The sequence below is a fragment of the Heloderma suspectum genome, chromosome 3 (assembly GCF_057233095.1).
Source record: "Heloderma suspectum isolate Gila_16-S chromosome 3, 16-S_ref, whole genome shotgun sequence".
Classification (NCBI taxonomy): Eukaryota; Metazoa; Chordata; class Lepidosauria; order Squamata; family Helodermatidae; genus Heloderma; species Heloderma suspectum.
This window is the reverse complement of record NC_139460.1, coordinates 132,754,261-132,778,052: the sequence shown is the minus strand read 5'-3', so window position 1 is coordinate 132,778,052 and position 23,792 is coordinate 132,754,261. Positions and strand designations below refer to the sequence as shown.

At 40.6% G+C, this 23,792-nt stretch overlaps 1 protein-coding gene across 7 annotated transcripts in view; it reads left to right on the top strand.

Annotated features, from left to right (window-relative positions):
- ARHGEF7 (Rho guanine nucleotide exchange factor 7) overlaps positions 1-23,052 on the top strand; it is a 118,847-nt gene extending 95,795 nt beyond the window's left edge. For 2 of the 7 annotated variants that reach the window (XM_084844624.1, XM_084844631.1), the window contains 4 exons: positions 14,724-14,823; positions 15,598-15,652; positions 20,839-21,480; positions 21,650-23,052. In XM_084844624.1, coding sequence (XP_084700750.1) covers positions 14,724-14,823; positions 15,598-15,652; positions 20,839-20,961 — 278 coding nt within the window. In that variant the 3' untranslated portion in view covers positions 20,962-21,480; positions 21,650-23,052. Of the gene's footprint in view, positions 1-14,723; positions 14,824-15,597; positions 15,653-17,514; positions 17,610-20,838; positions 21,481-21,643 lie in introns of all 7 variants that reach the window. The other 5 variants (XM_084844626.1, XM_084844625.1, XM_084844629.1 and 2 more) reach the window with 5 other exon arrangements.
- Positions 23,053-23,792: the final 740 nt, after the last annotated feature.

Below are 23,792 nucleotides of genomic sequence, written 5' to 3'. Positions count from 1 at the left end.
TTAGATTTATTTTTAAATCATCGACTTTTATCCACCCTGCATGTGTTTGAAGACAGTAGGGTTCACTTTTTTTTTGTATCTGGTGAGGTGGTTGCTTAAGTATCAAGGAGAAAATGGGCCAGTTCTTAAAGTGGAAGACCCTTCAAGGGGTTTCAGGATATATATTTAAAAATATATATGGACTTGGAGCTCATTCATGCAGGCTGGCCCAATAATATTAATGGAAGAAGCAGATCCATACGTACAGTGTGGCATCCCAGGTGAGTGAGGGACCTTTTGTATATATGTTGGTGCCCTGGCACTCATGAGAAGTTGATTGATTGGAGCATGTGTCAATGTCCATACACTGGCTCTTAATTTCTGTCAAATTCTCAGCAGGGTACCTGGATTTTTTTTTAACATAGATATTGTCTGTAATGTTCTTAAACGTTTTACTTGTGTGGACTAAAGAAGATAATAGATAAGGTTGTGGCATGCAAATGGTGTTACTGCTGTGTTGGAATTCATGCTATATTGAGCATATGTGCATATTATATTATGCTATATCATATTATGCTATATTGAGCATATGAGCATATTATGCTCATATTATGCTATATTGGAACTCAGATTACCTTGTTACTGCTATATTGGCAACCCATCTGAACTAATCATGATTGCTTTTTTCCACTGAGCATCTCCATCAGTTAGGGATTTATGGGCAGGTCTCTTTCTGAAGTAAGTATTCCTGTGTTATTCTTCACTGCAATCCCAAAGCTTAAAACATTGTACCCTTTTCTCTGAGGACCAACTTTTCTAGTTTGTCAAAATATTAGAAGCTATTACTGTAACTCTGTAATACTGAAGTTGTGTGTTTCTTGTGGCTGCGGTCCTCTGCATGCTAACTTAGGAGTAAGTCCCATTGAACAGCAAGACATACTTCTGAATCAACATGCATAGGATCAGGCTGTGAGTCCGTTTAACAGTTTTTCATTTTACAAATAGGCTGAAAACTTTTGTTGGGTTTATTTATGCTCACATTTTAATCTAGTACTAAAGAACTAAACTAAACTAAAGAACTAAAGAAGTATTGGTCACCCTCTGTGGCTTAAAATGGTGTCTGATACGTCTGTTTAGCTGCATAGATTTTGTAAGTCTTTCCATATTCAAATGTTGCCAGTTTAAAACTCAAGAATAATTACTTTGATATGTGATGAGGTGGTTGCAACAGCTAAGAGGAATAAAATGAAGAAAAGTACTACTTAAGTAGATCAATGTTGAAAATGCAGACAGTTAAATTTTATATAGAAGTGGATGCAAATCCAAACTTTAATTGTTAAAGTAATCTTAAAAGAAACCAAAGTTGAATATTGGTCCTTCACCGGTGCAAATGTTGTAGAGTAGAAGCAACTGACCGTAAATACAATGCTGTGAATCATAAGTTGATCTTCCATTCATACAAGGAGTGATGTTTTCCTCCCCCATCTGCAGATCTCTGTACCTACCATTCCCAAGACTTCCCCAGCCCCTAGGAGCATATTTGGGGGGTGGGGTGCAAGGGGCGGTTGGAAAGCTCCATTCCATGAATGGGAACTCTGTTCCATTCATAGAAGGAAAGTTAGAATTTAAGATAATGAAATTTTCTCATGATGGTTGGCTTGATTAATTGATCTTTTGCCACTTGACACTTGCCAGTGAATTTCACTCAGAACACGCATCACAACATTTTCTTCTTGTAGGTTTTCTACTAAGTGTATTCAAAAGCCAACTTGCAATATAACCGGTACTGTAGTATCTTATTTTATTTTTGGAAATTATACCTGAACCGTTCAGCAGCTTTACACTGTGACAAACAAATCCAATTAAGTTGACTAAACACAGAAAAACAGTTCAAGTGCTGTTATTGTTCAACCCCCAAATTAAGCTGCTAGATTATGGTCTAGAATAAATGTCTGAGTTCAATTTTTTCCTTACTCAAAAGTAAGTGTGGTGAACTTGATCCAGATTAGGACGTTAGCATAGGAGATGGGGAATTCCAGCCTTTACCCTACCCTGCTCCTTTTTTGGGAAACCCACACCTGCAGTTTGCATTGCCATAAAAGGATCCATTAAAACAAATAGATCTTTTCCTGGCAATGCAAATTTCAGTAGGTCTGATCTGGATTGGGACCACATTTGGGAGGAGATGCAAAAGATTAAAGCCCTTCTGTCTGCATGCTAGGGTCACCAGATCCCCCACATTTACTTTTGAGTACTGCGCGGGGAAATGTGGCTGCTAGTTAATCATAGAATCATAGAATAGTAGGGTTGGAAGGGGCCTACAAGGCCATCGAGTCCAACCCCCTGCTCAATGCAGGAATCCAAGTCAGAGCATCCCTGACAAATGGCTGTCCAGCCTCGTCTTAAAGGCCTCCAGTGTGGGAGAGCCCACCACCTCCCCAGGTAATTGGTTCCATTGCCGTATTGCTCTGACACTCAGGAAGTTTTTCCTGATGTTCAGCCGGAATCTGGCTTCCTGTAACTTGAGCCCATTATTCCGTGTCCTGCACTCTGGGATGATCAAGAAGAGATCCTGGCCTTCTTCTCTGTGACAACCTTTCAAGTACTTGAAGAGTGCTATCATATCTCCCCTCAGTCTTCTCTTCTCAAGGCTAAACATGCCCAGTTCTTTCAGTCTCTCTTCATAGGGCTTTGTTTCCAGTCCCCTGATCATCTTTGTTGCCCTTCTCTGGACCCTCTCCAGTTTGTCTGCATCCTTCTGAAAGTGTGGTGCCCAGAACTGGACACAGTACTCCAGATGAGGCCTAACCAGTGCTGAGTAGAGGGGAACTAGTACTTCCCGGGATTTGGAAGCTATGCTTCTATTAATGCAGCCCAAAATAGCATTTGCCTTTTTTGCAGCCACATCACATTGTTGGCTCATATTCAGCTTGTGATCGACGACAATTCCAAGATCCTTCTCGCTCGTAGTGTGGTTGAGCCACGTATCCCCCATCTTGTAACTGTGCATTTGGTTTCTTTTTCCTAGGTGCAGAACTTGGCATTTGTCCCTATTAAATGCCATTCTGTTGTTTTCTGCCCAGCGCTCCAGTTTATCCAGATCACTTTGAATTTTGTTTCTGTCTTCCAAAGTATTAGCTATCCCGCCCAATTTTGTGTCATCTGCAAATTTGATCAGCATTCCCTGCACCTCCTCCTCCAAGTCATTAATAAAAATGTTGAAGAGCACTGGGCCCAGGACTGAGCCCTGCGGTACCCCACTCGTTACCTCTCCCCAGCTTGAGAAGGTCCCATTGATAAGCACTCTTTGAGTCCGATTCTGTAGCCAACTGTGGATCCACATGATCGTTGTTTCATCTAGCCCACTTGAAGCTAGTTTGTTCATCAGGAGATCATGGGGCACTTTGTCGAAAGCTTTGCTGAAGTCGAGGTATATGATGTCTACAGCATTCCCACGGTCTACAAGGGAGGTGACTTGATCAAAATAGTTAGATCTTTAAAGTAATGTTTCATTTGATTCTCAGTCTCACTGTTACGCTATGAGAATTTTCAGGTTGAATTTGGTGAAAACAAAATATGGGCAGGGTTGGTATTGAGTATATACTTCATAGTTGCCTTATTACTAAATGTCCTCTTAGCATATTGATTTGAAAAATGATTTCAGGCTTTCTGCTGTACAAAAATGTATCATAATTTTCTTAGTTTGTTGTTCTTTCATTATTGGAGACCAAAAGAATTTCATGGAAAGACAATCTGGAGATCAGTACAAGGTGTGTAGCTTGACAACTGCAAATACCGTTATGTAGCTCTGCTAGAATAGGTGAGTAGATGTAGACCAGGGGTGGGCGACTATGGGAGGTCAATGGGCCATTTTTGCCCCCTGGACCCCCATCCCCAAAGACCATAGTCTGCCTGGCGACCTGAAAACTAATATTACAAAAATTAATGGAAAAATGAAGTCCAGAGCACTATGGAGCCCACAAAAGGTCAGATTTAGCATATAAACAAGCTAATTTTGACCTTTTTGACACTCCATAGTGCTCTGTACACCATTTTCTTCATTATTTTTAATTTGGGGGTGGCAGGAGCTACATGCAGCCCATGGGCCACATGTTGCCAATCCCTGTTGTATACCATGTTCATCCATTTGAGAGGGAAAAAAGCTGATTTAAGCTATGTGTAGTCCAGCGTGTTTTGTTTTATAGTATTTTCCCTCCTCCTTGTCTTTTCAGAGGTTTATTGGTGTGTCATTTACTCAAATCAAGACACAAATCATCAGTTCTCTGAATGTGCAAGTTCATCATTGTAAACTGAAAATTATTTTTACTTGGGATAAAATGACAGGGCAAAAAATCTGCTGAATATGTTTCACATGGTTAAATATAATTCTCCTTTAGCGGAGGAGGGCATTCTGGAGCACGTTATTCCTCCCACTCTCTCTGAAGGCAGGGCTGTTCCAAGTCTATCTGGGCCCTTCTGGTGGGAGGAGATTCTCCAGTTCTTGCCCTACTTGCTCTGAGAGAACAGCAATATTGATGCTCTGACACTGCTGCTGAGCCACAGAGATGACTGACTCTCTCTCTCTTTCACTCACTCTCCCCCCTTTTATGTCTGTTCCCCTCCTGTCCTTACATTTTAGAGTCAAATCAGGAAGGGACTTTAAAAAAAGTGTGAGGAGCAGCAAAGATCATTCTGTTAGTTTACTAAGAGGTGCTAGCTAATCAAGATGCTTTCTCGGCTACCCATAGAGGTTTCACTCCTTGCGTACCAGGGGGCAGCAGCCCTGGACTGCTGGATACTAAGCAAAGGAGAGCAGCACTGAGAATTCTGACAGTCTCCCCCATGGTCCTTGCCCCATTTACCTCAAGCAAACCCAGGGAAAAAATGCAGATAGTAAAACCTGTGAAATTCTCCAAATGTAAAAAATATTCATGTTTTGCTTAATGTATACAGAATTCAACTTTAGTTGGAAAAATTTGTATTGCCTAGACACAAAATTTAAGTTGCTTTAGCCCAGAGTACATACAGTCCTGTCCATAGCCTGCTCCACTGTCTTGTATGTCATACAACACTGAACCTTCTGCATAGCAATTTTAGTTACCTCAAGAATTTCCAGGGAAACCTCCAGTCGCTAGTTTTTACATAGTTATACCTCAGTTTCTTATATAGCTCAAAGCAGCGTATGCAACATCATAAAATATGTTTACAAATCCAATTATATTTCAGTTAAACCAGAATGCTCAGTTGTTCTAATAGAGGTGAAAAGCCTGCAGTAATAAATCAGTCGCTGGTTGCAAAAAATAATCCAAAAGCTGTGATGTGGGAATCCCTGGGAAAATTAACAAAAACAGGAAGGTCTTACCATCCTGGCAGTGTTTAGCACTGGTAAATATCACTGGGGAGCCTCAGTAGAACCAGATAGGCTTCCAAAATGACCTTTACCTTTCTTCTGGATGGGACCTCCAGCAAGGCCTCTCCATTGCCTTATCTGCGAAGTGCTCATTGGAATATCAGCTTATGAGTATTGTAGGATGCCTCATCTGAAAATCAACTTCAGGGAAATGTGTTCAGCAATTACATCAGAATATATTCACTGCCAAAATGCACATCACAGTTGCAGATCCTTCTGCAGGCTCATGCCTTTTCTTTGTAGAAATGGAAACTTCATTGTGCAAGAGTGTCACATCATTTGCAGAGTTTGCATGATGTCGTTGGTAGAGTATGACAGCTAGGGTGTAGGAAACTAAGGTTCAGTTCGTTCACCTCTGAAGTTTATTGAGTGGCTTTGGGCAAGCAGTGCTCTCCCTCTCTCCCTCCGTCTCTCTGCCCAATCCACCTCACCAGATGGTTGTGACAATAAAATGAACCCCATGAAGGATAACTGGGATACAAATGTGACAGTTGTCAGGACATGTTGGAACTACAAGTGCATCACTGTTGGAATTCTCCAAAGTGTGCAGTCATGGTGGGGTGCTATCCAGTACTATCCAAGCAACAACAAATTAGGCTGTTGTTCACAATTAATAGCTTATCAAAGATATGGAAGAATGGTATGGTGAGGTGTCCTCTTCCTGACCTTTTAAAATCATCCCTCACATCCTCATGGTAGGGATTCTTCACCTTGCTCTAGTATTATTGCTGCATTACTCGTGGAAGTCCTTTCTCTCAGTCGTCCAGATATTCCTCCAGTGTTTCTCTGTGTGTTACCTTTCTGTAATGGCAGCTGTCACCATATCTCTCAAAATTACTATATAGAGGTTTTATCCTCCATTTCAGACCAGATTGGTGTGCCTTCTGCATTGTCTTACCCTTCTGGGACTGTTACATTATCCCATACTGTGGAAAAACATGTGGTCTGTCAATGCATTTGTGGCAAACTACCATACCAGCTGTCAGTGAATCAAATGGTGGGAAAGTGTAGTGTGAAAGTACATAACCATTCTCAACTTGTGGCAACTACGGGATCAGCTTTCAGAAAACCATAGGATGTGGAACTCCAGAGGAAAAGAGAGTTCTTCTGTGCCACTCTTGCCAAATACCTTGGCTGTCTGGAAGAGCAGCAGCATCAAATTGCATACAAACAACATGATACATTTTACAAACACAATCAAAGCTGCATTACAAATGAAGCTGCTGTGAAGTAGGGTGTTTTGGCAGCGTTGTTGGGCTGTATCCAACACTGCTGGTCCACTTGCACTATGGACATACTGCCAGCATAACCAACCTCTAGAGGTATGCCAATAGCATAAGCTGGCATAACCTATCATGCCAGCGTATGCTATTGGCGTACTGCTAGAGGTCCCTTATGCTCGTGGTGTGTCAATTTTGTAAGCGGAGTGGCAATGTTTATTGCCTGTTATGCTTTGGATTTAAAAACGTAGATGTTGAAGTATGTGTGTGTGTATGCACACACATGTAGGTACATCCCATGTATTAAGGGCAAGTATTGCCCTGATCTGTTGTAGATGGCCAGAACTAGGAATGGAACTAGCAGGCCTGAGTCACGGATGGGCATTATAGGCGTTTGTCCCAGAGGCTTGGCAGGGAACACTAGAGCAAACTTAGGGAATTGAGGGCAAGTGGAGGAGAAGAGCAAGTAGACATTTCCAGATAAGGAAGCCTGGTTGGGAGGCTTGGGGCAGTGCAATGAGTGGGGCAAAGGCAATCAAATTTAGTTTTCATTTCTCACTACCTACAGCAAGTAGGAACTGGAGAGCAAGTCCTCACAGAGATGTTGGGCAGAGTGTGAAATGTGAAAGAGTCAATCGTATTTGGTCTTGGAGTCATGTGTTTCTGCTTTTGTTTTGATCTAAGCAATTGCCACATTCTTAAGGGGGAATTTCTCTCCAAGGCTGATTGCTTTGTGATGCTATGGTTTGTTTTCTGAGGCATGGTATAATTTAGTTGCATGAGCTACCTGAATATATGTCACATGGTGTCATCTTTCTGTATAAGCCCTTCTGCATGCATCCTTTTCCAAACTTTTTGGCATGCTGTAATTTGGATAAAGGGCTGATCTTTTAAGGCTGTTAGTTTAGGTACAAGGAATCTTCTATCAAAGCAGGACGTTTGACTAGGCATTTTTTAATAATTCAAACTCTGCTCAGTGTCATGTGCCAAATCCCCAGTCATGCAAAGTATTAAGCAAGTGTATCATTTTACACAAGTAATTCTGCGGATGCTAATGGCACTCATTGTATATTTCTTTACATTACATTGACTGGGTTTTACCCGATTGCAGCAGCTTATCATGGCTTATTTAAGCCACAATGACCTGTGCAGCACCCACAAGTGCCATCCTGAATATTCAAATCATGAATGTGGTTTGTTGTGTCATCCAAACCTGGGGACTATAGGTTATGCGAGGGTTAAACAACCCTCGCATAACCCACAGTCTTCGGGTTCAGGTAACACTATAAGCTACAGTTACAGCTTAAATATTCAAAATGGCCACTGGTTCACAGTGCCACAGTGGGTTGTTTGATCGTGTGAACCGGCCCATTGGTGTTAACTCTTTCCAGTGTGTGTGTTTGCAGGACTCAAACATTAATTTTAACACCTTAGTCATGAAAATTAAATAATGAGAGAGAGTGAGAAAAACTTTGATACAAGAAGAAAAGACCTCAGCTTTACCTAAAAAATACACACACGCTTTGAACAGTGAAACAACAGGATGGCTTTCCCTATGAGGTGCACGCAGTGGTGGTCAAAAGAGAACTGCGGAAATAAGCCGGAACCTGCTAGAGACATGCACACTAGGATGGCGGGGGAGGGGTTCTGCCAAAATTCCTCAGCTATAGAAGCTTCCTGAATTGAGGTTCCACGCAGGTACAGAGCCCATATGTGTGATGCATAGAAATCACAAAGAAGAAGCTTACTGTATGGATTGCTAGATGTTTAAAATATGGAGTAAGACTGTAGGATAAAAATGATAGCCCTCCATGTTTATAAAGTAAAGTATATAACGCTCAGAATTTAACAAAACAAAACCCAGCCCTGTGTTTTTTTGTATATATTTGTTTCAGGTCAGAACAAAGAGAACATTATGGGGAGGGCCACAGTTGTTGTTGTTCAGTCGTTCAGTCGTGTCTGACTCTTCGTGACCCCATGGACCATAGCACGCCAGGCCTTCCTGTCCTGCGCTCTCTCCCAGAGGGTGTTCAAGTTCATATTCATTGCATCGGTGATGCTATCTAGGCATCTCATCCTCTGCCGTCTCTTTCTCCTTTTGCCTTCAGTCTTTCCCAGCATCAGGGTCTTTTCCAGAGAGTTTTCTCTTCGCATTAGGTGGCCAAAATATTTCAGCTTCAGTATCTGTCCTTCCAATGAGCACTCAGGGTTGATTTCCTTTAGGATTGACTGATTTGACCTCCTTGCAGTCCAGGGAACTTGTAAGAGTCTTCTCCAGCACCACAGTTCGAAAGCATCAATTCTTCGGCGCTCAGCCTTCCTTATAGTCCAGCTCTCACAGCCATACATTACTACTGGGAAAACCATAGCTTTGATTAGACGGACCTTTGTCGGCAAGGTGATGTCTCTGCTTCTTACTATGCTGTCTAGGTTTGCCAATAGCTTTCCTCCCAAGGAGCAAGCATCTTTTAATTTCATGGCTACAGTCACCGTCTGCGGTGATCTTGGAGCCCAAGAAAATAAAATCTGTCACTGCTTCCATTTCTTCCCCTTCTATATGCCAGGAAGTGATAGGGCCAGATGCCATGATCTTAGTTTTCTTAATGTTGAGTTTCAAACCAGCTTTTGCACTCTCCACTTTCACCCTCAACAAGAGGCTCTTTAGAGCCTCTTCGCTTTCTGCCATTAGGGTGGTATTGTCTGCATATCGGAGGTTGTTGATAATTCTCCCAGCAATCTTAATTCCGACCTCTGATTCATCCAACCCGGCATTTCTCATGATGTACTCTGCATATAAGTTAAATAAGCAGGGTGACAATATGCAGCCTTGTCGTACTCCTTTCCCAATTTTGAACCACTCAGTTGTTCCATGTCTGGTTCTTACTGTTGCTTCTTGACCCTGGTACAGGTTTCTCAGGAGACAGGTAAGGTGGTCTGGTACTCCCATCACTTTAAGAATTTGCCACAGTTTGTTGTGATCCACACAATCAAAGGCTTTAACGTAGTGAATGAAGCAGAAATAGACGTTTTTCTGGAATTCTCTTGCTTTCTCCATGATGCTGCGAATGTTGGCGATGTGATCTCTAGTTCCTCTGCCTCTTCGAAACCCAGCTTGTACTTCCCGTAGTTCTTGGTTCGCATACTGCTGAAGCCTAGCTTGTAGGATTTTGAGCATCACCTTGCTGGCATGTGAAATGAGCGCAATTGTGTGGTAGTTTGAACACTCTTTGGCATTGCCCTTCTTTGGAATTGGAATGTAAACTGACCTTTTCCAGTCTTGCGGCCATTGTTGAGTGTTCCAAATTTGTTGGCATATTGAATGCAGCACTTTAACAGCATCATCTTTTAGGATTTTAAATAGCTCAGCTGGAATACTGTCATCTCCGCTAGCTTTGTTGTTAGTCATGCTTCCTAAGGCCCACTTGACTTCACTCTCTAGGATGTCTGGCTCAAGTTCAGTGACCGCACTATCATGGCTATCAGGGACATTCAGATCTTTCCTGTATAGTTCTTCTGTGTATTCTTTCCACCTCTTCTTAATCTCATCTGCTTCTGTTAGGTCCCTGCCTTCTTTGTCCTTTATCATGCCCGTCTTTGCACAAAACGCTCCCTTGAGATCTCCAATTTTCTTGAAGAGATCTCTAGTCTTTCCCATTCTGTTGTTTTCCTCGATTTCTTTGCATTGTTCATTTAAGAAGGCCTTCTTGTCTCTCCTTGCTATTCTCTGGAACTCTGCATTCAGTTGGATATATCTTCCCCTTTCTCCCTTGCTTTTCGCTTCCCTTCTTTCCTCAGCTACTTGTAAAGTCTTATCAGACAGCCACTTGGCTTTCTTGCATTTCTTTTTCTTTGGGATGGATTTCGTTGCTGCCTCCTGAACAATGTTATGGACCTCCGTCCATAGTTCCTCAGGCACTCTGTCTATCAGGTCTAATCCCTGAAAAGGATTAGGGCCACAGTAAATAACACTAAATATTTCATTATAGTGATACCTAATCAGGGGTGGGCAGGGTTGTGGGATCTACTTTGTTTTTACTAGAATCCTGAGATGTTCCAACAATTGGGGCCTGCTGCAAAAGATGTACACTTAGAATTGAACAATTCTTCACCCAAGGAATTTGTCTTGAGTACCAGAACTGGAGCTCACAGTCCTTCCACACAAAAATACACTCCCCCCGCCCCAACACACACATAGCTTTCTTTATTCCAGCAGTTTTGTTGGAATAAACACTTTGGAGTCAGAAATCTTTGCCAATCTACTTCAAATCATGCAGAGATCTAAGTAGATCCTGATCTGCCTTTTGCCCACCCCTGGTCTAAATAATTACAGTGACCCTATTGCTGATTTGATTGAAGGGTTCTGTGATGTACCATTCTACAGTTTGATATATTTCTTTACATATACATTGCACCTATGGTGTTGCTTCCTTCATTTTTGTTTTTGGTGCTGCTCTCTTTTCCATCACCTTGATTCAGTAAGGACAATTCACATGTGGAAGCAGGATTATGTTACATGGATCACTTCACTTGGAAGCACTCTGCGTGCAAAGGAGTCTTCGCCAAGTAAAAATCCACATCTAGCACTTTGGATTGTGCATGTGATCCTCTGGATCTTGGCACTCGTGTATCCCCTAATGATCGATTCTGGCAGGCACCATCATGTGTTTGGGAAGGATGGGGGGAGCTGAATTCCATGTTCGCCCTTCTGCCCCAGCAAGTGGTTGATTTAGTGTTGGCTATTTGTTGGGCTGGACTATGAGCAAAGACTCCTGAACTCAGCAGTATGCATAGATCCATCTTATGGCTCTTGGGAATCTGTAGATGAAGCCATGCGTCTTTATAAATGCAATAAGGTCCAAAGTAAACATGATGCTAAATGGTGCACATACATACATACATAAATCATGAATAGCAGTTGCTGGGGCAGGGGTGATAATTATTGGAATCACATAGCCAGTAGGGAGGGGGAGTTTAACCTTTCCTTCCATACTGCTGTGCTGATGAAAATTGCACCATAGGAAGCTACCTTATTACTGAGTCAAACCATTGGTCCATCTAGCCTGAGCGATACTGTCAACAACTGCCTGGCAGCGGCTCTCCAAGGTTTCATGCAGGAGATGCTGGGGACTGAACCTGGGAACTTCTGCATGCTAAGCAGGTGCTCTACCACACCACTAAGCTACAGCCCCATTCTGAAGCACCTTCAAAGCTGCTCTTTGCCTTGAGAAGAAATCCCTCATTGGCTGTGATCCTGACAATTACGAGCACCCCTTACTTCAACTACTATTTTATTTTTTGAATGTGCACCATTTTAGTTGCATCTAGATTGGCCTTAACATTCTTGTTATTTAAAACCACTGCTTTATTATTAACACTCTACCGTTTTGTTGCAAAAGACTACCATGTGAAGTTTGCTTCTGTTTTAATGTAATTCTAAACATGTCTGCGTGCATGCTGATATTTTGCACATTTCTGTATACCGTGTGATGTACCGTTTGCAGCATAAATGGCTTTGTCACACTGATTTCCGGGAAAGAGAAGAACTGCATTAAGTTATGTTCGATTAACCAATGTACATGTTTTAACAGAAGAAAGTAAACACAATACCCACCACTACCACCCTCTTCACTACTTGCTTGTTGAGAGAAATTAAGTTAGGATGAATTTAGCCTGACTACTCCATCTTGTGGTAGATGCCTTTTATCTCATCACTTCAGTGGGTGTAAATTAGCTTAAATTTAAGTATATAAAGTTGATTATGTTGTGGAATAACCTAAGATTCAGTGGAGTTCCATCCCAAGGCTTAGCTAAATAAATTGTCCATGGAATCTCTGGATACATTTTTGAGGGTTATATAATGAAATCACTTATTTTGAAATGATTGGTGCTTTTAAAGAGAAAAAGTATATTGGAATGGTGTCTCTTCTCTCATATACAGAGCTTTGCTGTGCCTTCATTTCAGCCCATTCCTTCACTACAGAATCATGCTTTTCCTTGTCATGTAACTGCATTAGTTTTTAAAATAAATTTCTAAGCAGCGTTAATATTCTAACATTTAACAATGTTTTTTGAGACCTAAGGACTGTAATCCTCAGCATGTATACTTAAAAATAAGTTGCAATGAAATCAGTGGAACTTCCCAAGCAAGCATGGTTAGGGTTGGGCCAAAGGTGTCAGAGTCAGATTATTATCTCAGATATAACGTAATTGAAGTACAGCTAAGAAGTGAATGTACAATACTGACATGTTAAGTCGTCAGTTGCTCGCATAGAATCTGTTCCTGTCATTCTGTAGTAGTTGTTCACCGTGTATCACGAAAAACATTTTGTAGCCTCACCGTTTCTAATGCCATCTCTTGGGCTTATATTGTTTCTACATTTATTATAACTTCTGTGAAATCAAGACAATATTTTGATGAAGTAGATTGTCCTTCAGATGTAATAACTTTTAAAGCAATAGTTATTCATATTTCATAAGGAGTGAATTGAAAGACTCAATTTAGGTTTTTATTGATATCAGAAGACCACTGATGAAGACATTTGAAAATAAATAGGTATTCCTTACAGTGCATAAGGGACAAAACTGTGTCTTTATCTTCAGTGTCTTTATTGTGCTAATAGCCTTTATTTTAGTGAAATGTTCAGGAAATATTTGACTTACTGTGGCATGGATCCAGGAATGGATTACTATTTAGCACTATAAATTACAGGTGTACTCCTCCCTCCCCCGCTCCAGATAGTGACTACAGTGGGGTGGAGGGGAGTATTAATTCCTCTACCCCCTACAGTAGGGTCTTGATCTGGATTGGATCCCCCACTCCTGTATTACACTAGAGTAAGAAAAAGAATAAAAGACATAGCCACTTGCTACATCTTTAATGCAATGTCTGCTTTGGCCCTGAATGTTTGTGTGTTTTAGTGTCCTTTTTATTATTAGCTGCAGTGCTGCCTCAAATATGATTCTCTTGCCTAATTGTATTGGTTAATCAGGAAGTGCTACTGATTTATTTATACGTTTAAAAAGCAGAACTATTTTTATGTTACCCTGTTTGTGCTCAGTTTTACTTTTTTTCTGAATTCTCAAGAAATTAAACAAGTTAGGGGGAAAACATTTGCTTTGTATCTTCTTTGTCCTATGTTTGCAGCATAAAAAGATCTGGTCTTGATCCTATTTTCAGAACAACTCCTGTGTAAGTTACTTTCTGACTTTCTCTGTACCATATTTCTGGGTTTGGACTAGTGACTCTTTACCAAGTGGAAATTTACCACTTTATATGCTGGTATCACCATGTCAGGGGGTAAGGAGGATGTTACTGCACATCAGGTGCAGATATGTGGTGAAATGTCAGTCTTTATAGGCTTTGTGACAGTGTGCTTCTTTAGCTGTTGTGGCAGAAGTATTTCCTAACAGCATAATAGTGCTTCTGTAGGAATTCCTTGTTAGAGTTTAGTTCCGAGACCAGTATGAAGAAGGTGTTTGCCCTTGACCATAGAGCTGACCATGGGAAATAAGAGAGGAGGCGATCCCTAAGTATGTAATGATCAAATCAATTAGGCTTTGAGGGTCAAGAGTAGTACTTTGACTTGTGCTTGGCCATAGCACAGAGCACCATTATAATTCAGATTCTAATGACTTACCAACTTAAAAGGAAGGCTGCTGTCAGCTACGCAGTCCCCAAACATAGTTTAGAAATACCTGCTCTGTTGAGCGAATTGTAGTTGATGAGATCACATTGAACCGAGATATTTTTATATGGCAGTTTTTGTCAATATCTACATAAATTTCAAACAAATTAGGCCTAGTGAAAAGTCACTAATGCCTAATATGTTGCTGGCTCTGTGTATAAAGTCTTCATTGATCTAACTAGGCAATTTTAATCAAACTTAATGCTAGCTAGAAAGCATAACTGGCAATTTGTTGGCCATTCTCACTGAAGCCAGTGGGTAACCAGGGTATTCCCCTCTTAAAAACAGAGGATTTGCAAACCAGAAATCCATGTGCTGCCATGAACAACTGCTGCATAATAATAACTGTGCAGTGAAAAAGGATGTCTTTCAAATGCCTTAACGATGTCTGGATGTTTATCTTTTAATTCTATTATTATTTTGCATTAGGCTCCCGTAAAGAATCTGCTCCCCAAGTGCTGCTTCCAGAGGAGGAGAAAATTATTGTAGAAGAAACAAAAAGTAATGGTCAGACTGTGATAGAAGAAAAGTAAGAAGATTTTTTTAGCAAACGATGAGTTTTAAAGAGTCCACTTTCTTGCAAACAGGAAGTTTTGTGGGGTATTTTAGCTGTGTGTAAACTTGTTCCAAACATACTCTGTGGCTTTATATTTAAAGAGATGAATATCCTACTGGAATTCATTGCTGAGTTGCCTATATGTGCATGGTCAGTCCTGTGTTAGCCCATTGAGACTGATTTCAACAATTTGGGGTTCTCTAACTTTTCTTTTTGCATCTTTCTTCCTTCGTCCTTGTACCAGCTGGGAATTGATCAGTTTTGTGGGTAAGGTGGCATTCATGAGTGCTCTGGGATTTCTGTTCTTCTTAATGTGTAGGACCTGTAGATGCTTTAGTATTGATAATTTTATTATTTTTGTGTAAATGTACAGTTAAAAATGTGCTTTATATCAAAAACCCATTAAAACAAATAGATTGCTGGCAAACAGCATCTGATAGCAGATTACTCCTTAACCAAGCAAAGTTGTTTAATCTTTTCCCCCAAATGCTCTCTAGTTGCATAACCTTTACCCCCCAAAAGCTAAATTAAATATAGAAAAGGAAATACTGAAAGATACTGCAAATAGGAGGGGGGCTGGGGGTGGGTGAGAGAAAGATAATACGTTTGTTCTTTTGTTTCCTTACCTTTTCCATCCTAAATTATATAGTTTCTAATTAAAAACCATGTGTGTTGGTAATTCTTGATATGATTTTTATGTAATTTATTTACACTTTGTGAAAGTATTTTATTAATTTTCTGTTTTAGAAGTCTTGTTGACACAGTATATGCATTAAAGGATGAAGTACAGGAATTAAGACAGGTTGGTAAAAGATACATAACATGCTTTATCAACACTCAGGGTAGGATGAATAGTATGCAGTGATTAAGGCAAGTACTGGCAATAGCATACTGTTTTTTAGGGTTATGCTCAAGGACTGGCAATAGCATTGGCAATCAGCAACCATGCTAATGCATAGCATCAGTGCTGGAGTGGAAGTTGTGTTTTCATGCTTCCCACACCATGCACTATAATGACAAGTGTCTGGGGGAAGGGGAGCAGTAGATGGTACAGAACTATATGTGAACTGCTTAGAGATTTTATTAAGCGGTATACAAGTATTACAAATAAATATGTAATGCAGAATGCTCTTACTGGCTCTTTTAGATCTGTCTGGTGTCAATGTAGGACAACCATCCCTTGCAGCTATCATCAATCGGTGCCATTCCATTAGTGCAAATGACATTGCACTAGTGGAAACCAAGTTCTGAAATGTGTGCAAGGGGAGAATCCAACTAAAGTTTCATTTGCGCAACTGATTGCAGATCTTAGGTTTATAAAGTGCACAACCAGAAAAGGCAGTGGAGCTCCTTTAGTACAGCAATTTCTTCCACTAACAGTACGTTGGATTTAGGCCATTGTTACTAATGTGGGTCGACATTACTACATGTAGCTCCCTATTTCCTTACTATCACTCTCCCTGGTGTACATTCTCTCTCTGGTGAATGCTTTGGCTGCCTATGGCCTGAGTCAAATTAATATTGCAAGACTTGATGACTAAGTTGCACAAAATAATCAAATAATATTATGTAAGTGAACAATCATCTCAAGACAGAAAAATCAGTGCCTATAAGGCCTTATTGTTACAATTCCCCCCCCCCCCCGACAACTTTAAATACGTGGGTTTTTGTCTCCGTTGATTCTTACTAACTGCTGTGGAATTTATGCAGGTGTATTATCCATGTATTGTATCCTAAACATTTCAAGAGGGAAAAAAACACACAATAAGAGAAGAGCACCAGGGTAACTAAACCTTTGCCAAAGAAATCCAGAAGCAACATTAGTATATAGGCTAAACACATGTCTATAACACTGGCTGTTTTGCCAGTGTTCTCATGATTCAGGTTTTCAAAGTGAAATATATCCAAGAATGTTGGTATCTTGGTCAGATACTAAAAGAAATAAAGTTGACCTTCCAGCTTTAAGACAGTTTGGCAGCATCTGAGAAATGAAGACTATAATTGTGGCTGAAAGCCAGCAGAAGTATGCTAGTAAATGGCCTACATCTTACCTTTCTCTTATTCCCTTTTTGCATCCTAGCAGTATCATCTGACTCTTCTCTACACTGAATTTGGGCTCCTTCGCACATGGCTGTATTCGTACATCAGCATTAATTGACATCTGGTGGCAGGGTGGGACTAGGGACACATATACACCACTGTTTGTAAACCATGGCATGAGTGTCTATATTTCTGCAGGTATAACGGTCAGGAAGTTGATGTACGCATCATTGATTTGGGGGAAATGTCACATATTAAATGCAGCTAAAATAAGATAATCCTTTAACTACAGATTTTGAAACACACTGCACATTTTTTGGCTCTGGTGTTTATATCTTCTGCTGCGAATCCTCATTTTCTTCAAGTGGCATCTTAAAAGTCTTGAGTCCCTTAAATTCCAGAGCATTTCTCTGCAAAGTGCTCAACAGCCAAGAATAGTTTCTTGACCCATCCCCCCCCCCCCCCGACCAACTTTCTTAGGGGTTATTCAAATAGCAGTTTTTCACTCTCTGAGTAGCTCCAGTTACGTACTATGTGTGGGGGAACAAGAAGCTCAAATACCTTATTTTTTTCTGTTTGCTGTTTTGTAATATCCAAAATAGATTTTTTACATTTCCCCCACAGTGAGTGGAACACGTGATTCCTGCATCAGGACTCCAGTCCTCGGAGAAGCCAAAGTTCCATGCTGGAGATTTTGAAGCAGCAGAGAAACAAGAAGCGTAAGGCACTTGGGCTTCTTGTTCCAAATGCATTACCTAATGCTCTTGTTTGCTGCTATAGCCCTCAAGCAGAAACGCAGGCGGTCAGTGTGGATAGAAACCAATGATTTAAAACATACACACACAGATACCTGTTTTTTTAAAAAAAATTAAAATGGAATGTTTTTGTTTAAACGGGATTTCTTAAAAAATTACAAATCTGAGTTTCTCTTAAATATTAACTAGGTTAATATTATCTAGATATAAGCATGTTAGCCTACAGTTAATGGCCCTGTTCAGACATCATGTTAAGCCATTATGGTTAGGAGTTTTGAGCTAACCATGTTGGCGTAGCATGACTTCTGAACAGGCATCTGTCCCAACCATGGTGGTTTCTTAATCACAGACTAACCACATTCACTTACTACTTGCTGCAAAATGATTAGTGGGCTCTACCGTGGCTTAGCGTGATGTCTGAATAGCTTCCGTGGTTAATTGGCAGCTGCCATAGAGCTCTGCAGCAAGAGCGGCTAAAGGAGGAATAGCTGCCAAGCACCAAAATGGTTGACAGCGCAAAGGCTGCTGGGATGGATGGCTGCTCATCCGGAGGACTGCGGGTTCCTGTGGGAGGGAGGGAGGGTGGTTAGAGAATGGTTAGCCTAACCACACTGCGGAACATAGTTACCTGCGCATGTAGCAGTAGCACTCGCAGTGGTAAGCAGTAACCACCTTGCACCATGATTAGCCTAACCACCCTTCCCCAACGTGAGTCTGAACAGGGCCTAACTCTAAACAGAATCAATCCCTCCACCAGATGAGTTGAGTTAAAGGAGGCCTTTCTATGTAAACGAGGAACCAATTTAATCATTTCTCAAATATTAATATTTACACTCTGTCTGGCAAACATGCACATTTTATTTTCCCCTGTTGAAAATAAACTGCTCTAGTCTGCCCAGTAACTGTCAGGAATGCCCTGTTGCCTACTGAATCCTCCAAATGCCAGAATCAACACTCAGACAAAAGGGCTGCTTTCCAAGGCTTTAATTCCATTCAACCTAATGAAGCTTGCAGATGCTAATTGCCTGAGACTCAGGGGTAATACAAAGGAACAGCCAACTAGGGGTTTCTAAGAGTTAGGAACGTCAGTTGATCTCCATTTGGGAAAAAGTGCGGCAACTCTCTGAACTTAAGGAGTGGGAGGGGAAGATCTCCCCCTCTCCCGTGGGGCCTTGGGGCGCAGCTGTTGATGTCGAGCCAATCAGGCTAAGCGCCTAAGCTCGGCTCCCGCAACCTCTCACTTGTGCATGCGCCTTGCGTCTAAAAGCTCAAGTTGTCCCTCCCTTTCCATGCCTGGGTCACTGTCGCTCCCAGGAATGTGAGTGGGGGGGGGGCTCCCCCTCCAGCTGCACCTCTGAAATCTGAGAGAGTTCCTCTCCCACGGATTGTATCTCCTCCTCAGAATCAGAGCTGCTTTGGTACTCTATGGGCTCAGATCCAACCCTGACAGTAACTATCAGACTTTACTTCTCCCTGTCAGTCATCGACATTTCAGTTTTGTTTGCTACTTTTTTTTGTGAGGATGAGGCTGGGCCAAGGTAGAGTGAGGCAGAAAGGAGCAAGACTGGAGAGAAGACAAATTGTCCACTGTGCCGATTCTTACATTACCATACTTGGGAGATGGGGAACATGTGGCCCCCCAGATGTTATTAGACTGCACCTCTCACCATCCCTCACTATTAGCTAGGCTGGCTAGAGCTGATGGAAGTTGTAGTCCAACAAAATCCAGAGGGCCACACATTCCCCACCTCTGCCATGCTTAAACTGTGCAAACTGTCACAGGTGCTGATTGTAAGAAAAAGGACCCTATGGGAATATTTAAAATACATTCCCTTTATAGATAAAAAAGGAAAATGTATGCAGTGCAACAAATAGATGCAAGGCCTGGCTGTAAGAAAGAAACAAGAGTGTTAATAATAGTCTTGGTCATTTTGTTTGTTTAATTTATATACTGCCCATATGGCAGATGGGGTAGGGTGGTTTACATCATTAAAAAATATCCAGACAACAATAAAATAACAACCGAAACAATAAGTACATAAATGAAAATACAACAATGTAAAAATTAACAATATTAAAAATATTAAATAGTTTAATAATAACAGCCCCAGATTAGAAATTAAAATGCCTGCTGGAAAAAGATGACCCTAACCTGGTATCTCAACATATACAGTGACTAAATTAACTGTATACAATAGTTAGTTGTAAATTAACATTAAGGGATCAGATTTGCACAGTTACTTAGGAAATACATCAATGAAATATCAATGGGAGACTTTATTTAAAGCAGTTATTTAAATTGGCCTTTTTTCTTGCTGATATAAATCATGATTTAAATCGCCTTGATTTTAAATTGATCCACCCTGATAGTAGTGTGAGAAGTATAATTCAAAGAGGCACACCATGCTTAAAGTACAGGGTGAGCCGTGCAGACTGAACAGCCCACACGTATTACAGTCAGCCAGGTTGACTGACTGGAGAACAGCACCAGCCAAAACATCCTGCCGTTGTGTACCACTGCTCAGTTTGGATGTGAAGAAATAGGACATCGAACTCCCAGCTATAGCCATGCAATTGCGCTTACGTCACAAGAGAATTTTAGATAATCATTTTGTAAAAATACAAAGCTTTGAGCACTGCCATGATTTTAATGCCCTGTGGGGCCCCTATGACCATCACTACCAGATAAATTTTATCATGACTATTGACCTGCCATTGTTCATGTACCTAAAATGTGCACAGATCTCCTTCTAACAAGATGCTTATTTCTTTTCTCATTTGTGACTTGAATCTGCTGTTGTAATTCTCCTGTGTAATTGGAACAATGTAGCATTTTAGTTATTTGTGGTTGTTGTTTTTTTAATGGATTGCTTTAATGATGTGCTTCTTTTTTAAAAACTTATTTATGTGCATTTCCTGATTTTAGCTGTGCTATGATTTTTTTATACATTGCCCTGAGAATAATTGAATAAATGAATTCTGTTAATTAGGTATTTATTATTTTCCTTTCGTTATTCTTTCATTAGTTTTGTTTTCTTTGCTTATTTGACATGAGACAGTAAAAGCCCTACAGCAGACTTGCACTTAATAATTCCTCATACCTCTCTCCCGTATAAAAGCAGGCATCTTGATGGAAGTAACATTTAGCCATTCAGAACAAGTTACCATAATATGTTTGTCTTCTGTTTGCCAGGATAACAAAAAGATGAAGAAATCATTGGAAGAAGAACAAAGAGCTCGCAAGGAGCTTGAAAAACTTGTCCGGAAAGTTCTAAAGAGTATGAATGATCCTTCTTGGGATGAAACCAATTTATAACAAATTTAGCATTGTATTTTTTTCTTTCTATTGAAAGACCAGTTGTCAAATCAAGCTGGGAAGCTGTCTGACATTTAGTCGGTGTTGCATAAAGAGCACTACAAGGCAGGACTTAACTGGATCGAGCAATTTTTCTTCCTTACAATGTATAATAATATTCAATCCATTCACTGAAGCTGTCTGTACTTAAGTGTAGATAGTGTGCACGCAGAACGCGATTAGACTTGACTTGTTTGCATTTAAATTACCTCATTGGCAGCAAGCGCAACAGCTGGCTAATATGTCCATGGTGTGTTCTCCTCCCCATCTCTTTGTAAATATCTGTAATTTTGAATGCCTATGTGAGCAATGTATCAGGACTGATACAGTGTTATACTTTCTTCCTGTAAGGATTGCAGCTAAGCAGCAGACATGGCAGTGCCTGATGCTCTCCTAAAATTTACTGAGAATTATGTGCTGTTCCAAGATTAATCATTTTGAACTCTTCTAGATGTATTTGACATTATTTGCAAAATATGGGTTTTAATTTCCCACTATTCACCAGCCCATTTTAATAATTTAATTAAATTTATTTATGTCTGTTTAAACTGGGGTGGGGAAAGTGTGACCCTCCAGATGTTGTTGGACTGCAACTCCCATCACCCCTAGCCAGTATAGCAAATAGTGTGAGGGATGATGGGAGTTGCAGTCCAACAACATCTGGTGGGCCAGGTGTTTCCCCATCCCTTGTTTAAACCTTCAGACACAATTTTAACATGCTTTTTAAAAACACCAAGCTGTCAATGCAGTAAACTGTCAGTTGGCACCATTTCATATTAAAGATAATATCTTAAGATCCGAGACTGATAGTTCCATTTCTTTTGGCATGCCAATATGCAGAAGAGCCAGTTAAAGAGGGATGTGCTTACTCTTGTTTTTTTAATGGCTAGTTAGTAGATGATTTGTGTACTACATTTTTAAATGGTTGTGCATTTATTTAACATGCAGCTAACTAGCATTTTAATGGAACACTCAAGCACTGTTGTCAAAGCGAAAGTCCTAATCCAAGGGTATGTGGGGTTTATTATTATTTTTTTGGTGAATAATATGTATTATTTATTTTTATCATGATCATACCAAGGTTTAGGTTAACATATGCATGTAGAGCATTTGGGATCCTCAAACCTCAGGCCTGACATTTGTTCTTCCACTACTGTTCAAAAACCATCCTTCTTTCCCCTGTAAGATCAAGTGAAATAATAGTCCACTTGCCTCCATTCCCTTTAAGCAAAAAATAAAAAAGAAAGGAAAAATAGTGCTTTATGAAAATAAATATCTTCCATTTTTTATATCCATATAGATAAGCTCCAGTTACTTTGGAAAACGTGGAGCCTATGTAATGAAATGTGGCACTACAATATTTTGTGTTGGCAACCTGGTCCTCAATGAGTGGGTGGGGGAGCGTGTACACACACACACACACACACACACACACACACACTCGTGTGCATATAACATGTCTTTCAGTACTCTGAGCTGAAGGTTGATTTTTGAAGGTGAAAGAATTAAGGTATTTGGGTTTAAAGCCAGTTCAATTCAGATCTTAATAATTTTAATGTCAGTCTTACTGCTGAGTTTGGGCAGGATCCTACAGCAGAACTGCACATTATGAGGAGCAGAATGTTGGTGCTAAAAACAGCCTCTCCATTTTGAGCTTTTCCCCTCCTTACTGCATAGAAAAACTTGCTCTGTGTTCTGATGTTATCACATGTGTTACCCACCTCCAGCCGATGTTCTGGACTGGGAAAACACTCAACGTGATGACATCAGAACACGGGGTTGTGTTCGCTGCATGTTACAGCGGGGTGAGAACCCAAAATGGGAATGTTGTTTAGAGGAGCAGCCCCGTGTTTCCCGTAACATGCAATTTCACCTCTAAAGGAAGACACATGCTTCAGATACCATATGTTGTATAATTGATTCTTGTATTAAACAAAGTATATTCCCCCACTCATGAAGCAATAAGACTCAACTATTTATTGTTTCTTGCTGGCAACAACCAGAAATGGGCAGCTATACTTCGGTTGAAAATAAATGGCTATTGTCATGATAAAGGGCTTATGTGGCTCCTTATTTTATGAAATTGCTTTGTTCATCCTTTATTTTAGGAATGGGGTTAAGCTTCATGAAGGTAAGTGCCTATGTAAATGTTACACATAAAACAAAGAAAGCCCTGCTAGTCCAAAAGAAAAATTCCAAAATCCACGGCTAGGCAATAAATTTATTAGGACCAACCAAACATGCACAAAATTGTGGGCAACTGTTCGAGATTCCAAAAGCTTGCTCACCATTTTGTACTTGAATGTTGTTAGGGTTACTCCCCATTTCTACAACCATAATCCTGTGAGTAGCCCTGCTTTGGCACAACATTGCTGTGCAGCTGTTGTTTATATAGCATCATCAGTGTGTGTGTGTGTGTATATGTATGTGTGTGTGTGTATGTATATATATATATAAATATATATGGTACCCTGCAGAGAAGCAGAAGCAAAAAGAAAAGGTCACTGCCCTGAGAAGCGTACAGTCTAAATTTTAACAAGTTGCCCCATTGCTTCCCTTTGACAAAGGCACAAAGAGAGAATCCAGCTCTGGTGTTTATAAAAATGATAAAACATTTATCACATGGAGGGCGCAATCCTATGCGGATAGTCAGCCACCTCTGAACTCGGAGGCAGCTGACTACCCAGTGCAGGGTGGGCACAGCACGGAGGGGATCCTCTCCTCCACGTTCCCGCCACCCTGCATTTGTGGGTAGATGGCCGGTTTTGGCTGTCTAACTGGGGTGCCTCAGA